Source organism: Empidonax traillii, unplaced genomic scaffold, assembly GCF_003031625.1.
Source record: "Empidonax traillii isolate 1590-97213 ecotype Southwest subspecies unplaced genomic scaffold, ASM303162v1 scaffold149:size904812, whole genome shotgun sequence".
NCBI lineage: Eukaryota > Metazoa > Chordata > Aves > Passeriformes > Tyrannidae > Empidonax > Empidonax traillii.
This window is the reverse complement of record NW_020955342.1, coordinates 506,039-528,602: the sequence shown is the minus strand read 5'-3', so window position 1 is coordinate 528,602 and position 22,564 is coordinate 506,039. Positions and strand designations below refer to the sequence as shown.

General features: G+C 39.0%; 1 protein-coding gene across 2 annotated transcripts in view; it reads right to left on the bottom strand.

Moving 5' to 3' along the window:
• Window positions 1-7,622: 7,622 nt before the first annotated feature.
• Window positions 7,623-22,564, bottom strand: part of UBL3 (ubiquitin like 3) — a 62,240-nt gene continuing 47,298 nt past the window's right edge. For both annotated transcript variants that reach the window (XM_027884570.1, XM_027884569.1), the window contains 4 exons: window positions 17,700-17,808; window positions 14,065-14,151; window positions 9,788-9,865; window positions 7,623-9,384 (listed from right to left, as the gene is read on the bottom strand). In XM_027884570.1, the coding sequence (XP_027740371.1) occupies window positions 9,332-9,384; window positions 9,788-9,865; window positions 14,065-14,151; window positions 17,700-17,808 (327 nt within the window). In that variant the 3' untranslated portion in view covers window positions 7,623-9,331. The remainder of the gene's footprint in view (window positions 9,385-9,787; window positions 9,866-14,064; window positions 14,152-17,699; window positions 17,809-22,564) is intronic.

Genomic DNA, 22,564 nt, shown 5'->3' with positions numbered 1-22,564 from the left:
TGGAAAGAACATCAAATAAAAAGCCAAGGCCTCTGCTCCCCACACCAGTCACTTCTGAGCTTCCTTATGAAACCAGCTCTTATCCCTTAGAGCATTTCTTAACACAGAGCTCTTTTCACAGATAGAAATTGTACTTCTATAAAGAAACAAGCTTGAGAACCGAAGCTGTAATGGACTATCAGATGTCAAAATTCAGCACCTGTATCCAGGGATCGACAGAGCCTCCATATGACAGTCTGCAAAATCCCAAAGTGCTGGAAGCAGCATTATTTACAACCAGCCATTCATTGCTGATGCCCAGACACTGCGGTACTCTGCTTGCTTCCCCAGCTGAATTGCACTCAGCCTTTTTCCTCCTCTTCCATTACCGTGCTACCTTTCACCTTGGAAACCGGCATCTCTGACAGCAATTCTGCTTCAGGGGAGTTGAACACACCATCTCTTTCTTATTCCACAAACACTTTGTTTCAGCTTTGGCTCACCACCCTTTTGACTTATTTGGCCTGACAGTGCAATTAGGGTTCCCCACACTTCTAATTTAAACCTCCTTAAGCAGGTGATCCCAGCTCAGACGGCTCCCCCACGCAGCTGCCAAGCCCCCGCTCCTGCCAGCCCACACTGGTGCCAGCAGGGCTGGGGCTGCCCAAGGCTCACTGCCCAACACAGGGCCAGGAGCTCTGGAGGGCTATCAAATTTCATTCTCTTCTCACTCAGCAGATAATAACCTCCAGTGTGGGATTTTGCAAATCCCACTGGGTCTTCAGGAAAGGTCTGTCAAGTCAGAGAGTATTCATCCCAGAGGTGTAGGCACCGAACCATTCACATTTAAATACCTCTCAGTGGCTGAAAAGATGAATTGTACACTGAATGCCAATTATGTCATGCTCTCAGAAGTTTCATTATCTCCAGGCTCTAGTGTTTGCTCTAGCCCCCCAACATTAAAGTGATTTTTGTCTCAATTTTTCATTTTTCCACCTGAAAAAGGAGAGGTGTCTGTCCAGGTTTTGGAATCAGCCTGCAGGGACCAGAGGAACCCTTCAGGTTTTCCCTGGCAGCAATGATACTTCACTCTAAGAAGGATGTGAGGAATCTTCCCGTTTGCTCTCTCTTGGCCAACTCTTCCCTCTTGAAGCACAGGGGAATACCTACACCCACCCTCCAGGCAAGTATTTCCAGCAGAACTGTTGCCTGAAAAAAACTGAGCTGACTAACTTCTGCACACTAGTTCCCTTTCCAGGAAACAGGAGGAAAGTTCTTTGCAAAATCAAAGGGGAGTTGAGTTAAAGATTTAGATACCCCAACACCCACCCAACATCTTTAAGACCACGCTCCCTCAAGCAGCCCATGAACTTGTGCATGCAAGCCTTGCCACAGACGGATCCTCCCATCCACGCACAACCTACAGCACTGATATCCCTGCCCTCCTCAAAGGCAAGGCGGGTGCTTGGCACGTTCACAGGCAACAAGTCACCACACCTTCGAGCTGCTTTAATTTCCAGAGGTAACAAGAGGCTTCTCAGTGCCTGGCTGAAGTCTCTACAGCTTAACCATTAACTTTTGGGTGATAAAAAACCAGCCAGGCACAGGAGCACACACATGATATCTAACATGAACAAAAGCTTCCTTGTAACTCAACCACCAGGCAGAAGAAACTATGTCTTTGAAGTGTGAAACCCTCGCGGCCCCTCCAGTCCCCACACCCACGAAGAAGATCGGGGGAGGCAGCAGCTGCTGGGCCAATGAGGCAAATCAGAGCAACGGGCTTAGACCTGGTGCCCTGCGAGACCCTTTGGAAGCTCAAGCCTCCCCATCCTGCTGTGGGAGCACGCCTCCAGGGAGCTCATGGGAGCATTTGGTTCGGAGCAGTTACAAGCTCCGGCACTGGGTGCTGGACTTGGGAATAAGGGGTGCAGCGAGGCTGCTCCCTGGCACTCAGGTTGAGCCATGCAGCACCATGGTAATCAAGGTCAGCTTCTGAACAGGGGCTGGAAGCACAGATGAGGTGTTGTGAAGCCCTGGGAAGCTGGTAGAAGTGATCTGCACTGACTGCACCTCCCCAGCGGCTCTCCAAGGACAGGGCTGCCTCGGGGTGTCCCAGCCCTGCAGTTACATCCCAGCCTCCCAACTGTGAGCTGAGGATTATTCTAATCATCACACACCTTGAGATGGTAAAATGCACTGGCAGCTGAGCAGCCCCCAGGCTGCCTTGGTTCCTCCAAGGACAGTTTGGGATGCTGATGTTAGGGCTGGTGATCCCAACCCTGGTCCACCAAGACAAGGAGCTCCAGCAGCTGAGAAGAGGAGCAGATCCAGGTCCCAAATCACCTCCCCAAGCTCTCTGTCCCCAGCTGTTCCCCATGGTCCCAGGGGCAGGCCTATGCTAGTGCAGCACTCGCCTTTGCAGTAGGGGCAGAGCTTAGGATGCTCTTGACCCATTTCTGCTGTAATAGTTAGACTTGGAAAAGCACTCCAAAGGTTACAACCTCTCTGCTGCAGGAGGGCCAGTAGCTTTTACTAGATTGATCACCAGTGAGGTTCTTTGCTCCAACACACTGTCTTAACCCAAGTAAAAGAAGCAAATGCAGCTGGAGCTGGGGGCTGGCCAGTGTCATGGATAGTGAGTCTGCCCTTTTCTTGGAGGCTCAAAGTGTATTTCTCTTGTCTAGGCAGTTCAGACTACACATCAACAACCAGAGCCATGGAAGAGTCCTGTCTGCAGCTCAGCAGAGATGGCTGTAGAGGATACTGCATTCACATTGGCAGTGATTTTTTCCAGTCCTTGCTGTGGACTCAGCTCAGAAGAGCAGGTGTCCGGTGGTGATAACTGTCCTCTGCAGCCAGAAACACCAGACTGGGAGAAAATCAGAACAATGTGATGCTCGAAGACTTTGGTGATGCAGCCAGAGATGGTCATTGCTTAGAGGACAAGAAAAATAGAGCCTGACGCAGCCTCCTTACCTGTTTGTTGAGAGAAGAGCCTTCCCTGGGATGCTGTCAGTCAGGGTGACAGGAAGCAAAAGATTTGGCTGACATCACTTAGTTAATGCAGAAATGCAAGAGAAGACTCTTGCATATTTGCTTTCCAGAATACACAGAGTTCACTGAAAGACACAAAACTCTCCTGCTGGTGCAGTCACATGGATTTGGAATAGTTTCCTCGGTTGAACACTTGCTGCCTCACCACACTGACATTTCATCCCACTCAAGACCTTTGTGCTTTTCCTCTCACACCGGTATGCGCAGTTGTGGTGATGACTTTTCCCTCAGCGAGGCTGCAGGGCGTGAGCTCCCTGCCAGCTCTGCTCCTGCTGCAGCAGAGCCGTAACCTTGGAAGCACTGGGGATTAACGATCCTTATTTAGGGACACATGCGAGCTGCAGAAATTAAAGAACTGAAATCCAATCTTTCTTTAATTTAGCCAGCACAGGTAACAGACAGATCCAGGAAAGACAGACGCCAGTACGAATTTCCCCGTCTCAGTCTGGAAGTCCAATACCATCTATCTAGCATAGAGCTCACTTCCAGTATAATGGATTTTTTAAAATAGTAGTTTTCCAATCTAACCTCCATGGGCAGCTTCACTCTGTTATTCTGCTCCCCAGTGACTGATGCAACATCCTAATCCCCCTTTTTTTCCAGGCAACAACTGAAAGCCCCAGTGACAGCTTGTCAACCCCTCCAGCCCCCCATTCACAACCTGAGCTACTTCACCCTGGCAATTAGCTGCCGACTCTGGGAAGTGGTCCCCACAGCTGCTCTTTCTGGCATAGATAGCTGCTGGTCAGTCAGTTTTGACCAGCCATTAATGGTTGATCCTATGGCAGGCACCTAAAACTTCTCCCATTGTTTCTTCCTGATCTTTATTTCAAAGAACGGATAAAAGTACAAAAAGAAAATTGTTGTTTCATCCCACTACCTTGCCTCTATCCAAACAAAATGGTAGTTGAAGAGTGTTTTCTGTTAGGAGAATCAAAACATTTGCTACCTATAAATTCAGCATCCCTGGAATAGATAAAAGCAGGGTGCTTGCAGCTGGCACCACTCAAGGCATCAGCTTTTGCCCTAAGGAACTGCAGTTCACATTCTCCACCAGCTAAAACACAGTAAATTATTCCCTCAAGCCTGCTCCAGGAAAGCACAAACATCACCTTGACTCTGATCAAAATTCTTTCTTGGGCAGCAGGAGATTTGCAGAGAGGAACTCCTGCCGGGCTACCTGATATGCTGGCCTTGCAAAGGCTGGGCCTCACATTATGCACTTGCTTGTACAGAATGGAGGTGGTAACACTCCTGAAGTAATGTGATGTCTGAAGGACAAAAATATTAACTTGTTGGAAAGAGTTTGGCATCACTAATTTTGATAATTCTGGAAATCCTATCAAGTTTTCATTGATACAATGATCCATTTTCCTTTTATATCTTGCTCATCTGCTCTCCTTGAATTACATTTGGTGGCAGTGAGTGCCATTCATTGAATGTAAAAATGTTTCTATCGAACCTGAATTTATCACCTCTGCTTTCAAGACAAATGTAAAAACTGGGCCAATAAAGCCACAAGACAAAATAGAAGTTCTTCATCCACTTCTTCTGTGTTAATCGTAACTGTAGCTATTTTAACTTTTCATTGTCTGAAATCTCTCTATAATATTTCTGCTGTCTCACTATTTTTGTCGGCATTTTCAAAATCCGAAGAAACTTGCAACACAAAACATCTGTCCGTGATGCCCAGAACTCAGACTGATGCAGGTAATTTTAAAATTCAAAAGTTGTACAAGTACTTTGCTTTCTCTACCTGTGCCATCCTTCTCATTTCAAACTGCAACTTCCATTGTCATTGTGATCCACTCCATGAGCTTGATAAGGTTTTCATTTTCATTTTTTTGTGAGTTTGACTTTAATAATCTTCGCTATTTTCTATCTCACTGGTCATTCCTTTTCCAGATTAATTTAAAAAAAAAACAAAACCAAACCCCCATCAATTAAAAACAACAACAACAAAAAACAAACAAACAAAAACCAAAAAAAAAATTAAAAAACAACAGATGTCAACAATAACTGCTGAAAAAACCCAGAGCATAATGAGGGTTTTTTAATTATAGTCTAGTGTAATAAATTGGTAAGAAAATTAGCTATTACATTTTAAACCTCTTCACAGGTATTGTACATATGCCACTACTTTATTAGGCCTGTTAACAGCTTATTATCATGAACCATATTTTACTGTCAGCCTCTCGGGTAACAAGCAGCCTTTCATTGTGCAAATAAGCTTGAAACTGAGAAGCTACGGCCAAGACAGAATATCTAGGAAGAACCTAAGAACTAAGAAATAAAGGGAGTAGGAACTCTCCTTTAAGAGTCTTAACAAATCTTGGCATTTACGCTGATTTAAGCACAGAATTCTCCTCATTTTCAATAGTGCAACTGTTATTAATCATCTAAATGCCAATTTACACAGGACATATAACTCAAAATCTGCTTAAGCTGATTCACTTAATTAGCATAAAGTTAGCAAGAGAGTTTTAGATGAAGAAGTATATCCATCTCCCTGTTTGCTTCTTGAAGCAAGATTTGTGTAACGAATCTTACGGGAGCACACACAGAATCATAAAATACACAGGCTTTACTTCCCTGGAGAGCAATAGCAGACACTCGTCATTTCTGGCTAACCCAGGAACACCTGCCTTACCTGTGAGGCAGGGGGGAAGTTTTCTCAGAGTGCTGTACGTTTCTCTTCTAAATTAAATCACTGTTCCTCCCTTTTGCAAATGCAGTGTACCAAGGAAAGGTAATCAGAAACTGCAGAGATCAGCACTGGATTAATATTGATGCAGCTCCTCAGCAAAGCCTTTAACATTACAGTGGCCACACATTTTATTTCTCCAGCAGCTGAGCTAATCCCCAAGACTGTTTGTTAAAACAGTCATATTTCTGTTATCATTTAAAAGAACCCAGAAATTGCAGAGTACTTTCATTGTTACCAGATAATATGGAATCACAGAATGGGTAAGGCTGGAAGGAACCACAGTGGTTTATCTGGTCCAACCTCACTGCTCAAGAAGGATCACCTCAGAGGTCAGCTCCCAGCCTGTACTGGTGCAGGGAGTTGTTCCTCCCCAGGTGCAGGATCCTGCATTTGCCTTTGAGGAGTTTCAGGCCCCAGTTCCTCTCTGCCCAACCCTCCAAACTGTTGAGGTCCTTCTGAAGGGCTGCACAGCACTCGGGGGTATTGGCCACAATGATTCTTAATTTATGATTGATAACACACACACAATGGTACGAGAAACAGATGTAGTCCCTTCATGATATTTCAGAATAAGAAGGACCCCTTCAATTCATCCTCTCCTTCCCTTTCTCCATGACATCTATTAACTCATCCAAAGGGAAAAGATCATTTCTATCTAGCAGTGAAAAATCAAATGTTCAAACTCTTCAGTGTATTATCAGAGCACCCAACAGCCTGACTGACACTGCAAAGACTAAGCTTTAATCATTTTGGGCTGCAAGTATCCACCTGACTCCAATCAAAGTAGAAGAGAAGCATATGCATGAGCTTTAGCAAGGCTCAGAAATGTGGGATTAAGAGTTACTGCTTTTGTTTTAGCAAATACACAATCCACAATACAAAGCATACAAGGAAAGAAGCACAATTTTTTTAGCGATCTCCCCACCCCAGTTTTCCATCTGCCTCACATCACAACAGAAATGCTCTTCCATGGGCAGAATTCTGACAATTTGTGGGAAAATTCAGGCAAGCGATTCTATCCTCTTTCTGCAGGAGTTATTTTGGCAAGCTCAGGCTCTAAATGCCAGGCAGCATTTAAAAGATTTGCTTGGACATGTGCATACCTGCATCTTACTCATCTCACCAAAAGGGAACTCCAGTTTGCTACAGAACCTCACCAGATACTTTAACTAGAAGCCACTGGATTTTCATATATTTATTCTGTATTAGGTACCCGGCTACTTTTTCAAATCAGGATTACATCTCATACGTTTGTTTTTCAAAATCAATGCATTTGAAAGACCTGTGTAACTGACAAAGCATGTCCCGTCTCAGCCCATTTCTTTTCCTTGTACTGTCATTTCCCATCTGCCTCTGTGTTACTTAGGTGGTCAGCATTTTGGAAAAGGGAAGTCTATCACACCTTTTTCTTCTGAAGTAAGAACGTTTGCGTCCCTATAGTTTCTTAGCAATTACACGGCAGAGTACAAGGAAACGCCCTCTCCCAAATGAGAACATAGCACTGTCGTCTCAGTTCCCAGCACCCTCAGAGGTGTGTGTGTTTGCTCTTCGCTATCAGTAAATGAAGACTACAAAAATTTGCAGTATGAGCACGTGGCTCCTGTGAGGGACACCAGGGTGTGACACAGTAACTGCCCACGTACATTTGCAACTGCCCGTGCTCGCATTTCTCCCCCACAAAAAAAAAAGCTTCTAGGCCACTTATGAGGTGAAAGAAAAACAAACCTCAAGTGATAAATCCCATTAGCAGTTTTCGGCAGGTTTTGTGCCCCTCCTTTTTTAAAATAAATAAAATTGAGCCCTTATCTAATTTCCAGATTAAGAAGTATTGTTAAAAGCAGTTACAGACCCAATGACAGCCCTAGAAAAAACACCAAAATGCACTACAATATTCTTTTATTTAGTTTACAGAAGAGTCTATCAGTACAGGTTGCAGAAACAAAATGTTTAGTGCTATTTACAATTTGTTTTAAAACTCTGCTCTATACAAATTTATTTCTGATCAGTATGAACAATATTTTTGTAAATCTACTGCATATAAAGCATTTCATCAAAGCAGTAACAATGAATAAAATAACCTGTTTACATTTGAATGATGCCAATCATTCGAAAAAACGATTACACAGAACATCTGTAAGAGTTGTGGACACTTAAGTACAGAACACAATGTCAACCTGTGACTCATTTTTTTAAAGGCTAAAGCTATTTATATGGAATATTGTTCTATTATACTACACGCCAATCTATATTTAACTTCTATAGTTATGTATTTTATAAGTTTTTTATTAAATATATTCTACATATATTTGTAATTTCACCCAGGAAGAGTTCCTCCCCAGTGAAAAAATATAAAATCTTTAATATTTTTTTAATTTTTATTTTTTACAGGTTTAGATGAAACTAGCTCATGCTTTAGTGCTGTGCAAATTTCTTTAGCATATCAACATTAAAGTATTGATATGAAATAAAAGAATGGCATCCTTTTGAATTACGTACGCCTTCAAAAATCAGCTTCTGATTTTAATACCATTGCAAGCACTAACACCAAATGCAGATTACGTAAAGAAACAAAACTAGTATTATGGTAGAAGTTTTTCTTTTTGCTTTTTAAACTTTAATAATTCTTTTGAAGTCTCTAATGAGTAAGCATGACACTGGAGTCTAAGGTACAGATGAGAAAAATGACTGAAAAACACCCATTGCCAATATTCAAATACATAAAATTGATTAGTAAATTATGTTTTCTAACATTTATGCACAATAATAAAAGCCTATGAACTACAGGAAACTACCCCTCCCATATTAAGGCTAGGAAACGCACTCTCTGCACTTGTTTGTGCTGTCTCAATAAGCACTCCACTAACACACGAGATCAGAGCGCACGCAGTAACGAAAGAATCAGTTTCATCAGCCCTCTACAGAGTGCTTTTAAATTACAGGCACATAGTTTTTTTTGTTTGTTGCAGTGAAAATATATATAGTTAGACTTGGTTTAGTTAGTATTCTGTGCCAGTTTGGCCACCAAGGTTGACTTATGTAGAATTGACTTAGCAGTTTTTCCTTTGATTTGGCCATAAGTGAGATTTGTTTTAATTATTCATATACTATTTTCCAGTGTTGCATTACACATTTCAGGTTATTACTCGATGTCTCAAATATTGTTAGAGGTTGTTGATGAGAAATTTACTGTCAACCATATTTAGTGCAAATTGCATCTAGAAAGCTTGACTGGTTAGATCCGGTTAATGGAGATTTTTGTGGTAGCAAAATGATTCCTGCTATGGAAAAGAACACAAACCTTCTTGGAGAATGAATTCTTTCAAAAAGTGATGTACTGTAAGATTATTCAACAAACAAAAGGGAGGAATTGAAAAAAAAAAAAAACAAGCAATGAAAGTGTTCATAGATCTTTCATCATTTTTAAAAAAAAGACTAATGAGACAGTGTTTGTGTAATATTTCAGTTCCATGGATTTACAGACAGGCTCTTCCTATAGGTGTCTGAAGCAAGGTAGGGCCTCTTCTATTCCAGCAGCATGAAAGACAAAGACTATATTACATCACACTTAGCATGTAAAGCTAACAGGGTTTACAGGATTACACAGCAATTGCTTTCTCCAGTTTTTTCACGGTTCCTTTGACCTGCAGAGCAAGAAAAAAGCTTTGCTTACATGCCATTTCTAAAGCAATTCTGTGTGAGAGTACGCTTAATACAGGTCTGTTCTATATTATTTTCAGTTAAAAAATTATTTATTATTATACACATGCATACTACATAACTGAAATATAATTCAGGACTAGTTTTTCACAATAAAAACAAAAGCTTTTAAGATTTAAGTGAATTTATGCACTCTACAAAAATACAAAACCAGAAAGTTAATTTCTTAGTTTTCTATAAACAAGTACAAAAGCATTCCTTTACTTCCTTCACAAAAAAGCACAAGGACTTGACTTTTCTCTATTATGAAACACTCAGAAAGCCTGTAAGAGATCTGACCACTTTGTCATGTACTCAAGTAAGAAACACCTCCAGTGCACAGCCTACCTTGAGAGTTTGGCTCTGGCAATGTCTCTCTAGCCACCAAATGCATCACTGTTGTTTTGCCAAATGGAAGTTTTAATGCTGCAAAAGGAGAAAGGGAGAATTATTAACAGATTACAGCAGCCTTTTTTTCCTCAAAACACCCAACTGAAACTAACTATACCTGGATTAGCATCTCTTCAAAAGTTCATACAGTTGGGTTTGAACTGCTTACTGGTTTAAGTTCTAGAAATCAGGGCCTTGGGGCATGATAACAGTCACTTAAAACACTGCATTCTTAGAGATACGATATTCCTGTTAGGAAACTTAGCATTCCTTTTTTGAGTAAAAGTGGAAGTACCAAGACTCAGGTGTTAAGCACTCTTTAGTGATAAGGATGCAAAAAAGTGGCTCATTCAGCCACTAAATTGTTATTCCTGAGATATCAGAACACTGAGCCACTATTGTGAAAAAGATTTTTCTAAAACATACTTTAATCCATGACACAGATTTTTCAAAATATGTTTACATCTTGCCTTTCAATATTAACCTGTAACATCGGCTGCATAGGAAAAATACCAAATTTAAAGTACCTTAAATCAGATACAGTAATACAATGCTGCCTTTGTGAGCTTTAGCAACACAAAATTTAAAAAAAAAAAAAATGGTGCTTTCCACAAAGCTTGTTTCTGAAACTGAAATGATAATTTTCACATTCTGATTTAAGTATACAAACACAGTGTATACTCAAAGTGTTTTCCTTGATTGCTTTTCTGAGAACTATAAGGTGAAGATGCTCCAAGTTTTGTCCTTCGTGGTTTATAGAGGAAAAAAAGCTAGTGATAAATTTAACAAGAATTTAATCCTAAATATGCAAATCATTCTGACTTGAGTAGAATTTGCCCTATCAAACTCTAGTTACATCTTCCGTTTTCCCATATGGTGCATCATGGTATTTTAAGTGAATAAATGAATAATGAATGGCAAACAAACCTGAAGGTAACAGAAGAGAAAAATGCCTTTTTATTTTAATTACTATAGCATAGATTAAAGATTCAGTAATGAAAAAAATAAACCTAGTATTTGGTAATTAGATGTTTTCAGTACAAGCCTCACTAAAACATTGCTATTAAATCATGTTTATTGCCTATGTATTTGTGGGAAAAAATGCAAGTTATGATTGAAACAAAGGTTAAAACACAGGTGTAAGCATACAAAGGGATACAGAACTCCACAAGCTTCTTTGAAGCAGCTGTACTTTGGGAAAAGCCATCTCCATAGAAAGGCAAATCTGAAAGTTGCTTAGTTTACTTGAAGCATTGCTTGTGCCTGAAACTAGAAGCTACTGATAGCTTAAAGTCTGACAATTATGTATTTTGGGTACTCGGTACAACTGAAAACTCTAACAGACTGTTAATATGCTCTTGGCAAACAAAAGTATTGTCTTCATAACATAAACTCTTGAAAAGCTATTACAGGAAGACCAAAATATTACAAACTAATCATATTAGGGACATCTTCCATTACATCAAGACACTTCAGGACACTTGATTATTGAGTTGTGGAGATTACCTGTTTGCAGTAGTCAAGTAGAACATGCTAATATTTCAACTAACTCATTTCAGCTAATAGTTTGTGTAGTTCTTGCTAGCAATTTCTAGTTTCTTTCTTGGAGCACCATGACAGCATCTGAGCACCCTAACCTATGCTCAATAATCCTTTCTTGCTCTTCTCTTTGTTCTCTCACTCCTCTCTCTCACTTAAACTAAAATCATATTTAATTCTTTTCCCATCTGTTAAATTCTACTGTTTTCCCACACTTTCTATTGTCAGAATTAACTTCTCCCTGCCTTTTGCAATATGGATAGTACATGGTGGGTTGACTTCCACCCTTCCCCATAAATAATCAAGCAAAATGCTGCTTATTACCATTATCTACCAAGAAATGGAGAACTTCCCTAATTAATATTATTTGGAATATAAACTGCAGAACAAATATTTAGCTAAAGAATGAAATTTCCTGTTGGAAGCTGAACAACAGACTCTGCCTTGCTAGCCAACTCCTCAACCTTTAGCACAGGCAGGACACTACAAAACAGTGTGGCTCAAGCACTACAGGCAAGAGCAGCACAGCAAGCTTTACAGAGGGGTCCAGTTTTCTTTATCACTCCCAATGCCATTAGCTCTACTGTTCTTGTAGTGAAGGGATGATTTCTTTAAAATAAAATTTTTCACTCAAAAGCATTATTTCCTATCAATTTCTCATTGTTTGAGGCCTCTTAGTTTATAAGAGTCTCAAATTCAGAAGCCACTACACAGACATGAGGTTACAATTAGAACATTAAAATATAATTTTTAAGTGTGAACAAAAACGGACTCCTATTAAAAAAGAAAACATCAAACTGTTTCCTTGGAAACTTTTATTTCACTGGATAATAAAGTGACTTTCAGAAGGTCCAAATTCCAGTCAATATTTCCTTATCACCTAAAGCAAATATAACCCTAAGTGCTATAACTCAGTCATAGAGAACTGCATCTAGAAAAGCTTAATGAAACTGTATTATAACAACATAAGAAAATAAATATTTTGTTTAGCAAGAAATTTCCTCCCCTCTCCCCCTCCCTTTTAAAGGTAACTAGTTCACCTAAGGTTACCTCTGATGAACACCACAAACTGAAGTAAGAATCTTTTCAGGCTGTTTTATGAGTTCCTGTTCCCCTTTTAGCTTACTCCAGATAACTTCATTGGTACCGAAGTTAAGCCAATGGTTTAGGGATTCTTTTTCTTAAAACAATACAGCAACAAAAGGATTTTTGAAAAACACTAATATACATGTAAGATCCTTGGGGTAAAAACATGGTGATTAAATCGCAATGCATGAATGATTAAGAATGAACTGAAATGCCCTGAGCCAAGTTAAGTATTCAAAATTCATAGACCTAAGTTAATGCAAGAGCCATCAGCATGAAGCTATTATTTTTCAGTTTAACTCATTAAATAATATGTTAAATACATTAAACAAATATTCAAAGTTGTTTCAGATTTAGACGAATGCCACTAAAGGAACAAATACTGGTGGTAAAGAGCAACACCCAGAGATGAATGGCAAAGAAAATCCCATTTAGCTATCCTTGCCTGGAAATGAAGGGTAAGACTAGCATCTTTAATTGCAGAGATGATCCAAGACTTAACATTTGTTTTTCAACTCTACTCCAACTGCTACTAGCTGCACTCATTGTCACCTGGTAAAAATACAAATTAAAGAGTGAATAAAAATTTCAGATTCTTCCAGCTGAGCTGACAGTGATCTTGTTTGTATATATAGCAGCATTAAAAATTTATATATGTGGAGAATAAATCTATTCTAAAAGTACATCCCTAGCCAACACTGGGAATGGTAGAACGTGAATCAATGGCTATATCATCCCAATCACGTCTTCATGGAAAATCACCATGACCAGTCGAGAAATATTATTTTCAGGTTCATCTTAACTTCAAAAACATTTCACTAGTGATTTTGTATTATATTCTTCTTTCTGTACTGCATTCAAGTACCAAACCATAAACAATTTAGGCATATAGACAAAGCACTAGTATTAATTTATTTTTAAATTGGCATAGAAAATTTTGTTTAGTCATTGATACAGATGATATTCACACTGGCAAATGTTACCCACAAAAGAAAGGATTACTGTTACAAATTTGTGTTACACCTCAAAGATTTCCACCAAAATACGTAATTGTGAGGGAACACTTGCCACGAGGGGGCAGAGTTGAATAGCATTTTCTCAGCACAAGAAGTGAAGCCATTTACTGTTGTTTTCGCATAACTATGCAATTGTATCCCTGGGAGAGCACTGGACAGCAAGAATGCTTCCCCTCATTCTCATTCATAGGATGTCTTCCTACATTGCACTTAGATTTAAAGTACTGTTTGACCAATTATTATAAAGTTTACCAAACACTTTAAAATACTTCAGATACTTCCTTAAGTAGCTTGCCCGGTAAGTGCAGTGTAAGAGAGGTGGAACAAAATATTGCATTTAGAAAGACAACAAATAAAAGCAGCATTACAGTTTCTTTGTGCAAGAGGAGACTTAGCAGGTGGGACCTCCCAAAGTTTAACTAGTGGTAACAACATGGAAAAATACACAGTAAGGTACAATGTCACTCTACACAGAGGAAAAGAGTATAAAGCAAGCTATACTGTGATCTTGAACAGTAAAGTAGTATTCACTGCACCGTAAATAAATTTTTTTTTGCCTGACTGTAACATGTATAATGAAAAGTATTTTCATACCTCCTAATGTCACATTGCCATGAAGAAACCTCCCTTGATAAATAAGCCGCAAGATATTTGGACTGCTGACTTGTTCTTCTTCCCAATCTGAAAAGAGAGAGAATTTATACAGTTACACTGTAATAAAAACATCTTTTGTTATTTCTTTCACCTTTACCAGGAAGAAAACTAAGAACAGGGCTCTTTTGCATAAAACACTAAAAAGAGTACATAGGCTGAAGACACAGGAAGATAATTCAAGGGCAGCACTCCTGAAGTCTATTCTTAAATTTATTATTTGACACTAGGAATTGAAACACATAATTTTATGTCTGCAAGTATAAATATTCCTGACTTTCACAGACTGCAGGATATATTTAGGACATAGTAAGTCCTAAACAAAATATTTCACATATGCAAATTGCTTCCTGATTCTTAATATCCAGGCAAAAAGTGCCTTAATTTCTTTCCATTCAGAAGTTTCTCAAGCCATACTCCTCCTCACCGGCTAATTGACTAACTGGAGGCGTTCTTCAGTAACGGGAAGCAGCCACACACAGAGTGAAAGCGCATGTGGTGGGTCATTTGAAACAGGACTCTGAGATCACAGCACTGAAAAAAAGCTCTGCAGGCAGCTCAGCGCCATTCGATGATGGCCATTTCCAACCAGTTACATGTCCAGAGGGGGCAGTGACCTGAGCAGCCCCCAACAGCCACCACGGAGAGCTGGAACAGAGGCTCTCTCAGAGCGGACAGCCACCAGTACATTTTAAGGAACATCTCAAAGGCCAATCCATGGATATTTTTATGTGGCAAACAGTGGTTCGGGAAAAGCAAGCATGCATTTTCCTATAATGCTTAAGTTATCATGAATAAATTATAAGCTTAAATGGTCCTTTACTGTTCCCTGTCACAATGTGAAGAACAAATAAATATGCACTTTTCTTTCACAACAAGTATCATAAAGCCTTGAAATGTTGAATTTAAATGGGCTCCCTGGGAATACAGTGTCTTCTGTTTCTTAGCTGACCAGATATCTGGCAACAGTTGTTCACAAATGTTCTCTCTTTCTGCTTTTGTAGTGTTTATATACCAAAATGAATATTCAGCAAGGGATCCCGACAAGCCACTGAAACCAACCTGTTCACTGGGAACATACAATTAACATACAGGCAGTATCAACTGGCACCACAAAAGAAGAACTGAAAAGTGGGGGAGAGGAAGCATTAAAAACAAAAGCCATGGCTGCAGACTGTATGCAGGCATCTGGTGCAAAAAGCAAGCAGGCAGAGATGCAGGCAGCGATGCAGGCAGCAGGAGCCATCAGCCCCAGAGAACAGCAGAGGCAAGGCTGGTACCAACAGCAGAGGCTGCAACATTCCCAGGTGCTGCCATGTGCCTAGTTCATAAGATTAGATCAAATTAGAGAGACAAAGCTATTTGAATTTCAAGTATTTCCACTCATTCAATTGTCTTGCAATTGAAGCACATGCCCCTTCTGCTATGCTTTGGGCTATGTAAAGGATCTGAATTATCACACTGCTAGAATACCAATTTTTATTTTTTTACTCCATACAGTCTGAACTACACTATACTGTGGCTGTAAAGAGGAGAAATTTGCAGCCAGTTTGCAGTGCCATAATGATGTAAAATCACAACCAAAAGAAGACAGACTATATTTTGGCACAGGTATTTTCTCACTGTTAAGCTGCCAAGTTACCCATCCTTTCTTCTTGGCTGGCAGTCTAAAACATTTCTTTCTGACATGAATTCAAATTTTAATTTCCACTGATGACTAAATGAGCCAAGGATTCACTGAATCTAATTTTTTTTTTTTTTAAGTTCAGATAATTGCTGTACAAGAAAAAAGTTATTATATAGGAGAAAGGGGGAGGGGAAGCAGAGAACAGGTACTCTACCTAGATGATATGCATTAAAATAAATTCAGCGTTTTCTATTAGAAGTCAAGAGATCCTTAATTAACAACTGTATTGTCAAAAGAGGTGTGGAGAGGTTTGCCTTAACCCTGCCAGCATGTGACTGAGGATATTTTGTGACTTTTTTCCCCACAAGATCGTGACAAGTCAAAATGGTCGCAAAACAACCATATCATCTCAGTTTCAAGGAAACTTTAGTCCTCTTCAAGATTTCTCAGTTCTGTGGTACAGAGGAGCACTCTCAGTCTGAAAACAGGTAGTGGGCTAATGTTTGTGCAAACCAATATGCTATTCTGAAGCAGATTTTTTTTCTTTCTTTTAAATTGAGAGTATTCTTCTTTGCAAAGGCAATTAAATATTCATCAAGACTTAGAGCACTCCCTCAGGACAGCAGGTATTTGAACTGAGGGTTCCATTTCTGGCTCTACTTTTTTTTTTTTTTTTTTAAAGAAAAGACTTAAAGGTCTGGGTTTCTTCCCAACTCTAAACTCAGAATCAGCTCTTTACAGGACTGGGAACATGACATCACATGTTCAGGCATAAACTTGAGCAAGAAAAAAAATCCAGTTCTGCCTCTACTAATTCAGATAAAAGTACACAAAGAACATTTGTTTATGACGACTATGTTGAAGGCACACATTAAAATATGTACAGCAGCTACACAGATGCTGTGGCAACCATATTTCTTGGTTCTAAAGTGTTTTACATCTGTATGTAAAACATTCCTTCATTACATATTTACTAAATACATAATACTGCATCCCAGCAAATTAAACAGCAAACAAGTCCCCTGAAACTCTGTTTTTCCTGACCTCAAAGACCAGTTTAAGGCCTAAAATAAAGATTATCAACACTAACTTTTTGGCATGAATTATCATCCACCATATGTCTTTGACAAATGCACCACAAAAACAGATAGGGCAATGTTTTAGTTTGTCTAAATACTAGTCTTTTTAACATCAAAGCAGTAACCCAAATGAAGTCCTGTACCAAAAGAAGCATTTTCTTTCATCGTATGTAATGCTATGTCTGTGTTTTGGCTATTTTCCCATGAAATCATAGTCGGGCAGAACAGAAGCACTTTGTTTTGCGAAACTATTCACATACGTGAATACCCATCTTAAGTTCTCAAGTCTATTTTCTGAAGCCAGTATTCCTGCATAACACCAAATATATTCACACAAACAACGTCCAGTCTTTCAATGTCCTTTAAAATGTGCTTTTAAATTTGTTCTTTTGCCCTGGAAAAACATTAGTATTACAAATCCTTTCCAAGATAAGGGCAGTAAGGAAGAAGTATTTAGACAACTTTACTAATGTGTTCCTGTGACATGCCATATTTTATATTAGCTGTCCTCACATAAGAGGTTTTATATCTCTAACATTTCCTCACACTTACTAGATCCTCTAACATGATTGATCAAGAAAAGTGTCTAAAGATAGGGGGAAAGAAACATTTCAGTTTGGGGAAGCAAATTTTAGAAAGTAGGAAACAGTCCAGACATCTAAAAATCTACCCAACCAAAGAAACTGGGAAAAAGAAGGCAAGACAACTGTATTTCTATGTAAATCCATAGATTTATAACCAGTCCAGATACAGAATAAACATACTTAAATTTGAACGCTGACACAGAGATTAGTTTATTGACACTTTAGTCTGACAATACAGGGAAGATCCTTGCTCACCAGTTAAAAAGCCAAAGCCACACAGCTACTTACCCATTGGCCAGTTGTCATACACATGTTTTGCAATATCTGCAGCAGAGTCATTCGGTGAAAATAGGAACTCTTTTGTTTTCCCGCTTACCAAGATGAGGCGCAAATTTATCTGGTAAAAAAAAAAGACCAAATCAGTATTAGGAAAGTCTACAGAGAAGACTTAAATTATTTAATTTTTTAATGGTTACTAAAAAGTTATCATCACTTTTGGATGAAGACTGATCCAAATGATTTGAGAAAACAGTTTAAGACAGTGTTAAAAAGAGGGTCAAAGAGGTCAATAAAATTTTGTTCGCTTACACATAATCTAGGAAGATTAAATACTAACAGCTGGCATTTTTGATTATAAACACCAGAAGATTCTGACTGAATCAACTGTGCTTCAAAAAAAGCTTTCAATAGAGTAGAAAAAAATTCTAGCAAGGACACACTGGCAACATAGCTTCTTGAATGAAGAGGAAAAATATAAACTTGAAAAATTTACTTAAACAGAGAACATTAAAAATATCAAAATCTGCTCCTGAATAGCCTGTTGGCCTAAATAAAAGGCCTACCACCCTCTCTCCAGCTCTAATCTCAGCCAGACATCTCCTACAAAACACCAGGGAGTCAGACAGCATCCTTCCCTGGTCCCAGTGGCCACTGAGGTTGAATCCCTCTGCCAGTATTCTGAATCCAAAACTTTGTCCCACCACTGTCTTTCACTACAAGCAAAGTGGTTGAGGTCCACATGCAACACAGTAATAAGATCTCATAGTCATTTTCATTAATATCCTATATGTAATGATCAGCATCTTCAGCCATAATTTTCCTCTCTTCTATTTGCAAATTACTGAATATTATTCCTTTCCCATATAGCATATAACACATATAATGAGCTGGCTGTGACATTATTTACAATGCAAAAGAGACAAAATTTTGGTTCCTCAAGCAACTGCTAGCAAGGTCACAAAAGATGTTTGGGTAGCTAGCACTTACCAATGCCCATGGCAAAGGAGGAATCTAGCTGCTACTGTGCTTTGACCTACAAGCCCACATTTCATCAACTTTTAGCCAAACTTCAGCATACTAACTGCTTGGATACTTTTTCCCAAGTCACACTCTCAAACTGTGGCTCTCACTTCAAGGTAAGCTGCAACAAAGCTTTCTTTGTTGGAATTCAGTAAACTGTTTTCTACATCAAATACGAAGGGAAAAATTTACAGCGATGCCCAAGTTTTCAAGACTTTAGGGTCAAAAATCTCAGTTCATTGTATCCACTGAACAAGACAGCCCGGCCTCAGTAACCCACTCTCCACTTACTTTCAGAAACTCTCTAAAGAGATTGTCTATTCCCTCTTGAATGCTTTGGCTTGGATTCATCTTTAAGTACCTAATGGAGGTATCCAAATTAAAATTTCTATCATCCGGCACACTTCAAGGTCAGTGAAGAAAATGACCCCTCTTAAAAGCAATTTGGTCTCTATTTCAAAAAGTGTAGCAAGTATAAAAAGAGTGAGCATAAAAGGTCTAGGTTGCCTTCACTGTCCTCCTGCTAACACCCTTTGGAAAACACAAGTTCTACCATTAGACCAGGAAGGCAGCCAAATGGTAGCTGTCTTTGAGAAAGCACAACAGCCACTGTAAGAGTATCACCGCATATCAGGAAATAGAGAAAAAACTTGAAGGAGAGAAGCTGTAGGAACGCTGTTTAGTCAAAGACAATTCTTCATAAAATTCAGAACACATTTGGCTATACATACTAAAATTTTGTTTTCTTTGGTATTTCCCCGGTGATTATGGAATTACTTTCAAATTTCACCAACATTTAGCAGAAAAAGCAGACCAAGTTCCACTGTTCCTATTTACTCCAAAAACTTGACTACTCTAATGAATTACAATTTAAACAAGTTGGACTATGTCCATTTATTGTTTTGCTAATACTGTCTTTCAATTTAAGTACTTCCCCTCCCTTAGTTGTCTCCACCTGTGTATGTACAGATAACACTTACATACATATACGATTTCTTCAGCTGGACTACCCCAGAAAAACTCTTCAAGCTTCCTCTAGTGAGGTATCTATTTTCCCATTCATCCTAGGAGCCTCTCTCTGCACATGTCCATTTCTTCTATTTTCTCCTCAAGACAGATGACTATTTCTGAAGCACATTAAATGATGTCTCAGCAGATGTTTGTACAACACCAGTAATTTCCTCTGTTTACTGGAAACACCTTCTGTGACTGTGTCCCAACAGCACATATACCTTCTTCATACCTACACCCTGCTGTTTGCTTGGTTACTTTGTACCCCTCTCTACTTTGATCCTTTAATTATTCAGCCTCCAAGCTGAATAGGCTGTATCACCCTAAAGCATATGGCTCCAAATTTCATTCCACTCCTAGTACTCCATCCCTCAGAGGGAAATGAGGCTAGGTATAAAGAAGTATTCTGCATCACAAAGATGTTTCATATTTCCCCCACGTCTGGGCCCGTGGCCTAAGAAATCCCCTCCAAAATTTGGTGTAACACTTCTTTCTCTTTACATTACAAGCATTTTTCAAAGTTCATGTCATCAAAAAATTCTAGCAGCAAGTCCTCTTTACACTTAGCTTTGTCATTAAATCAATCAGGAAACATTAGGATTGATCCAATAATTGTTTCATAATGATTGTAATAACGAGCTCTCTCTGAGCTGACTTCCCCCCTTTCAGCTAGGTCCTTTATGTTAGGCCCTTAGACACACACAATTCCTCTCATACATTTTAATTTCTGCTATTTAACCAACAGTTTGCAATACAGCACCACATCAGTTACTAAGTACATACTCAGATGTCACTATAAGAATGTCTGTGTAGAAAGTAAGTTCTTTTCATCAGCTTGCCATGCTCTGGCTTTTGGAGGTGGGGTGTAGTGCATTAGATTCCATTTTCTTCATACCTCATTATTTTTAAATGTTGTTAAGCACTAATGCATCTCATTACAACACCAACATACTGCCAAAAATTTAGGAAGTTTGGACTGCATCACAAAGTGTTACTGCACTTGGAATGGGCTGCCTGTTAAAAGAACAAACAAACCAACCCCAAATTCTCGGCACCAGTGCCTGCTGTAGACACTAGAGGTGAGGTGCTTCTTGACCAGCAGCCCTCCTGCCTCTCACTCCAATTCCCCATATCCGTTTCCTATACTCTAAATGGCTCATGAGATACCCCGCCTTAGCTTGCTCCCTCTGGCCAAGCAGTCCCCAAATCTGAATTTGTGCAGCTTATCTAAGAATTTCTTTTCCTTCATCTGTGCACAGTTTAGCTGTGGTGGGGGTTACCTGTTTTGAAGATTGTAGCACTTTCCTAGGCAGCAGGCATAACACCAAAACATTGGCTCCCTAGAACTATCTGATTTGGATCCTACAAGGAGGTGACTAAAAAAGCCACAGAAGATTAGCTCTGTTCAGCACTTAAAATATGATTATAGCACAGCCTTAACATAGAACTGAAGCTATTTTTCAGCTAGCATAACATTAGGGACAGATATTCCTTTTGATTCTCTTTACTGACTTTGAGATTACCAGGCACACTGAAGTGAATACAAAAAGGAGATGAGTATCACTGAAAAATAACCCAAACCAACTTTGCTTCCTGGAAAATCATACTTTTGCAGTTAATAGGCAACATAAAATCAACACAAAGCAACAGGAGGGGGGGAAAGAAAGATTGAAAAATATTAGATCCTTATTTCTCCCAATCTCCCTGAGATGGATAAGTTTTTTGTTGCTGAAAAACATTTCTTATAGCCTTACTATGAAATATAAAAGGCACATCAAAATAAGCTAATAATTTTATAGGATATATTACAAAGTATGTGTAAGATGCAGGATGAATATTTTCATTAAAAAAAATAATTTGCCAAATATCAGCAGAAGCCCAAAATAAATTCTTAAGTCAGTCAAGCAGATGTTGCATCAAGTGCAAGGAAACAGCTGTTCTAATGAAAGGTTAAAGTATTTTCTTATTTATAGTACAGCATGCCACTAACACATTTAGTTTGCATCTTTTTGTCTCTCTCTCTTTGTATGTAAGATATATACATATATATATATTTATGTTTCTTAATCTTAGCTTGAAGGAATTTCAGTCCTGAGTTGCACATCACACTACCCCAAAGGGTTTGAAGCAAAGAACCCCAAAACTTGCCTTTAGAGTCTAATCTCATTCCCCTCAAGAGCATTGGGAAATTTAACAGCTTGTAACTGCTGTACTACTTAATCTTGCAAACAAAGTATAGGGGATCTGAAACAAATATTTCTGCCAAAATTCTACTAATGACAGCTTAGAACTAAAAGAAAAAGGAAAAAAAAAATAAGAGCATATGTTTTTACAAATTTACTCAGAATGCAGAAAAAAATCTTGGTTAGGTAGAGAACGTTTGATATAAAAGCAGTAAATTTTAGTTTTTCAAGTTAAGAAAGGGTTCTTAGTGGTCTTAGCTACCCTGTATCCTATTTCCTATGTTAAAAGTTAGCAAGGAGGTTGTATGTGTGTCCCTTGTACGCTTGAAGCCCATCCACCCATTCTTGTCAAAATTGCCATGATCCCAAGACACTTCTGTGATTCTCATGGCCCTGACAATTTTGCTCTTCTACTGGGGATGTAACAACAACCATCCTGATTATGTGGGGTTTTTTTCCTCAGGCTACCAAGGGGAATTCCAGCCTTTTGCTACAGGAAAGTGATATAGATCATATCTTCACATTTCTGCATTACAGGACCAACTGCAACATTACTGGTGAAAGCAGCCAAGAACAGCCCCATCATGGAAGTAGGATTAAATACAATTTGCAGACTATAACTCCTCTGCACAGTTATGTAACGGCACATTCTGTTTGTGA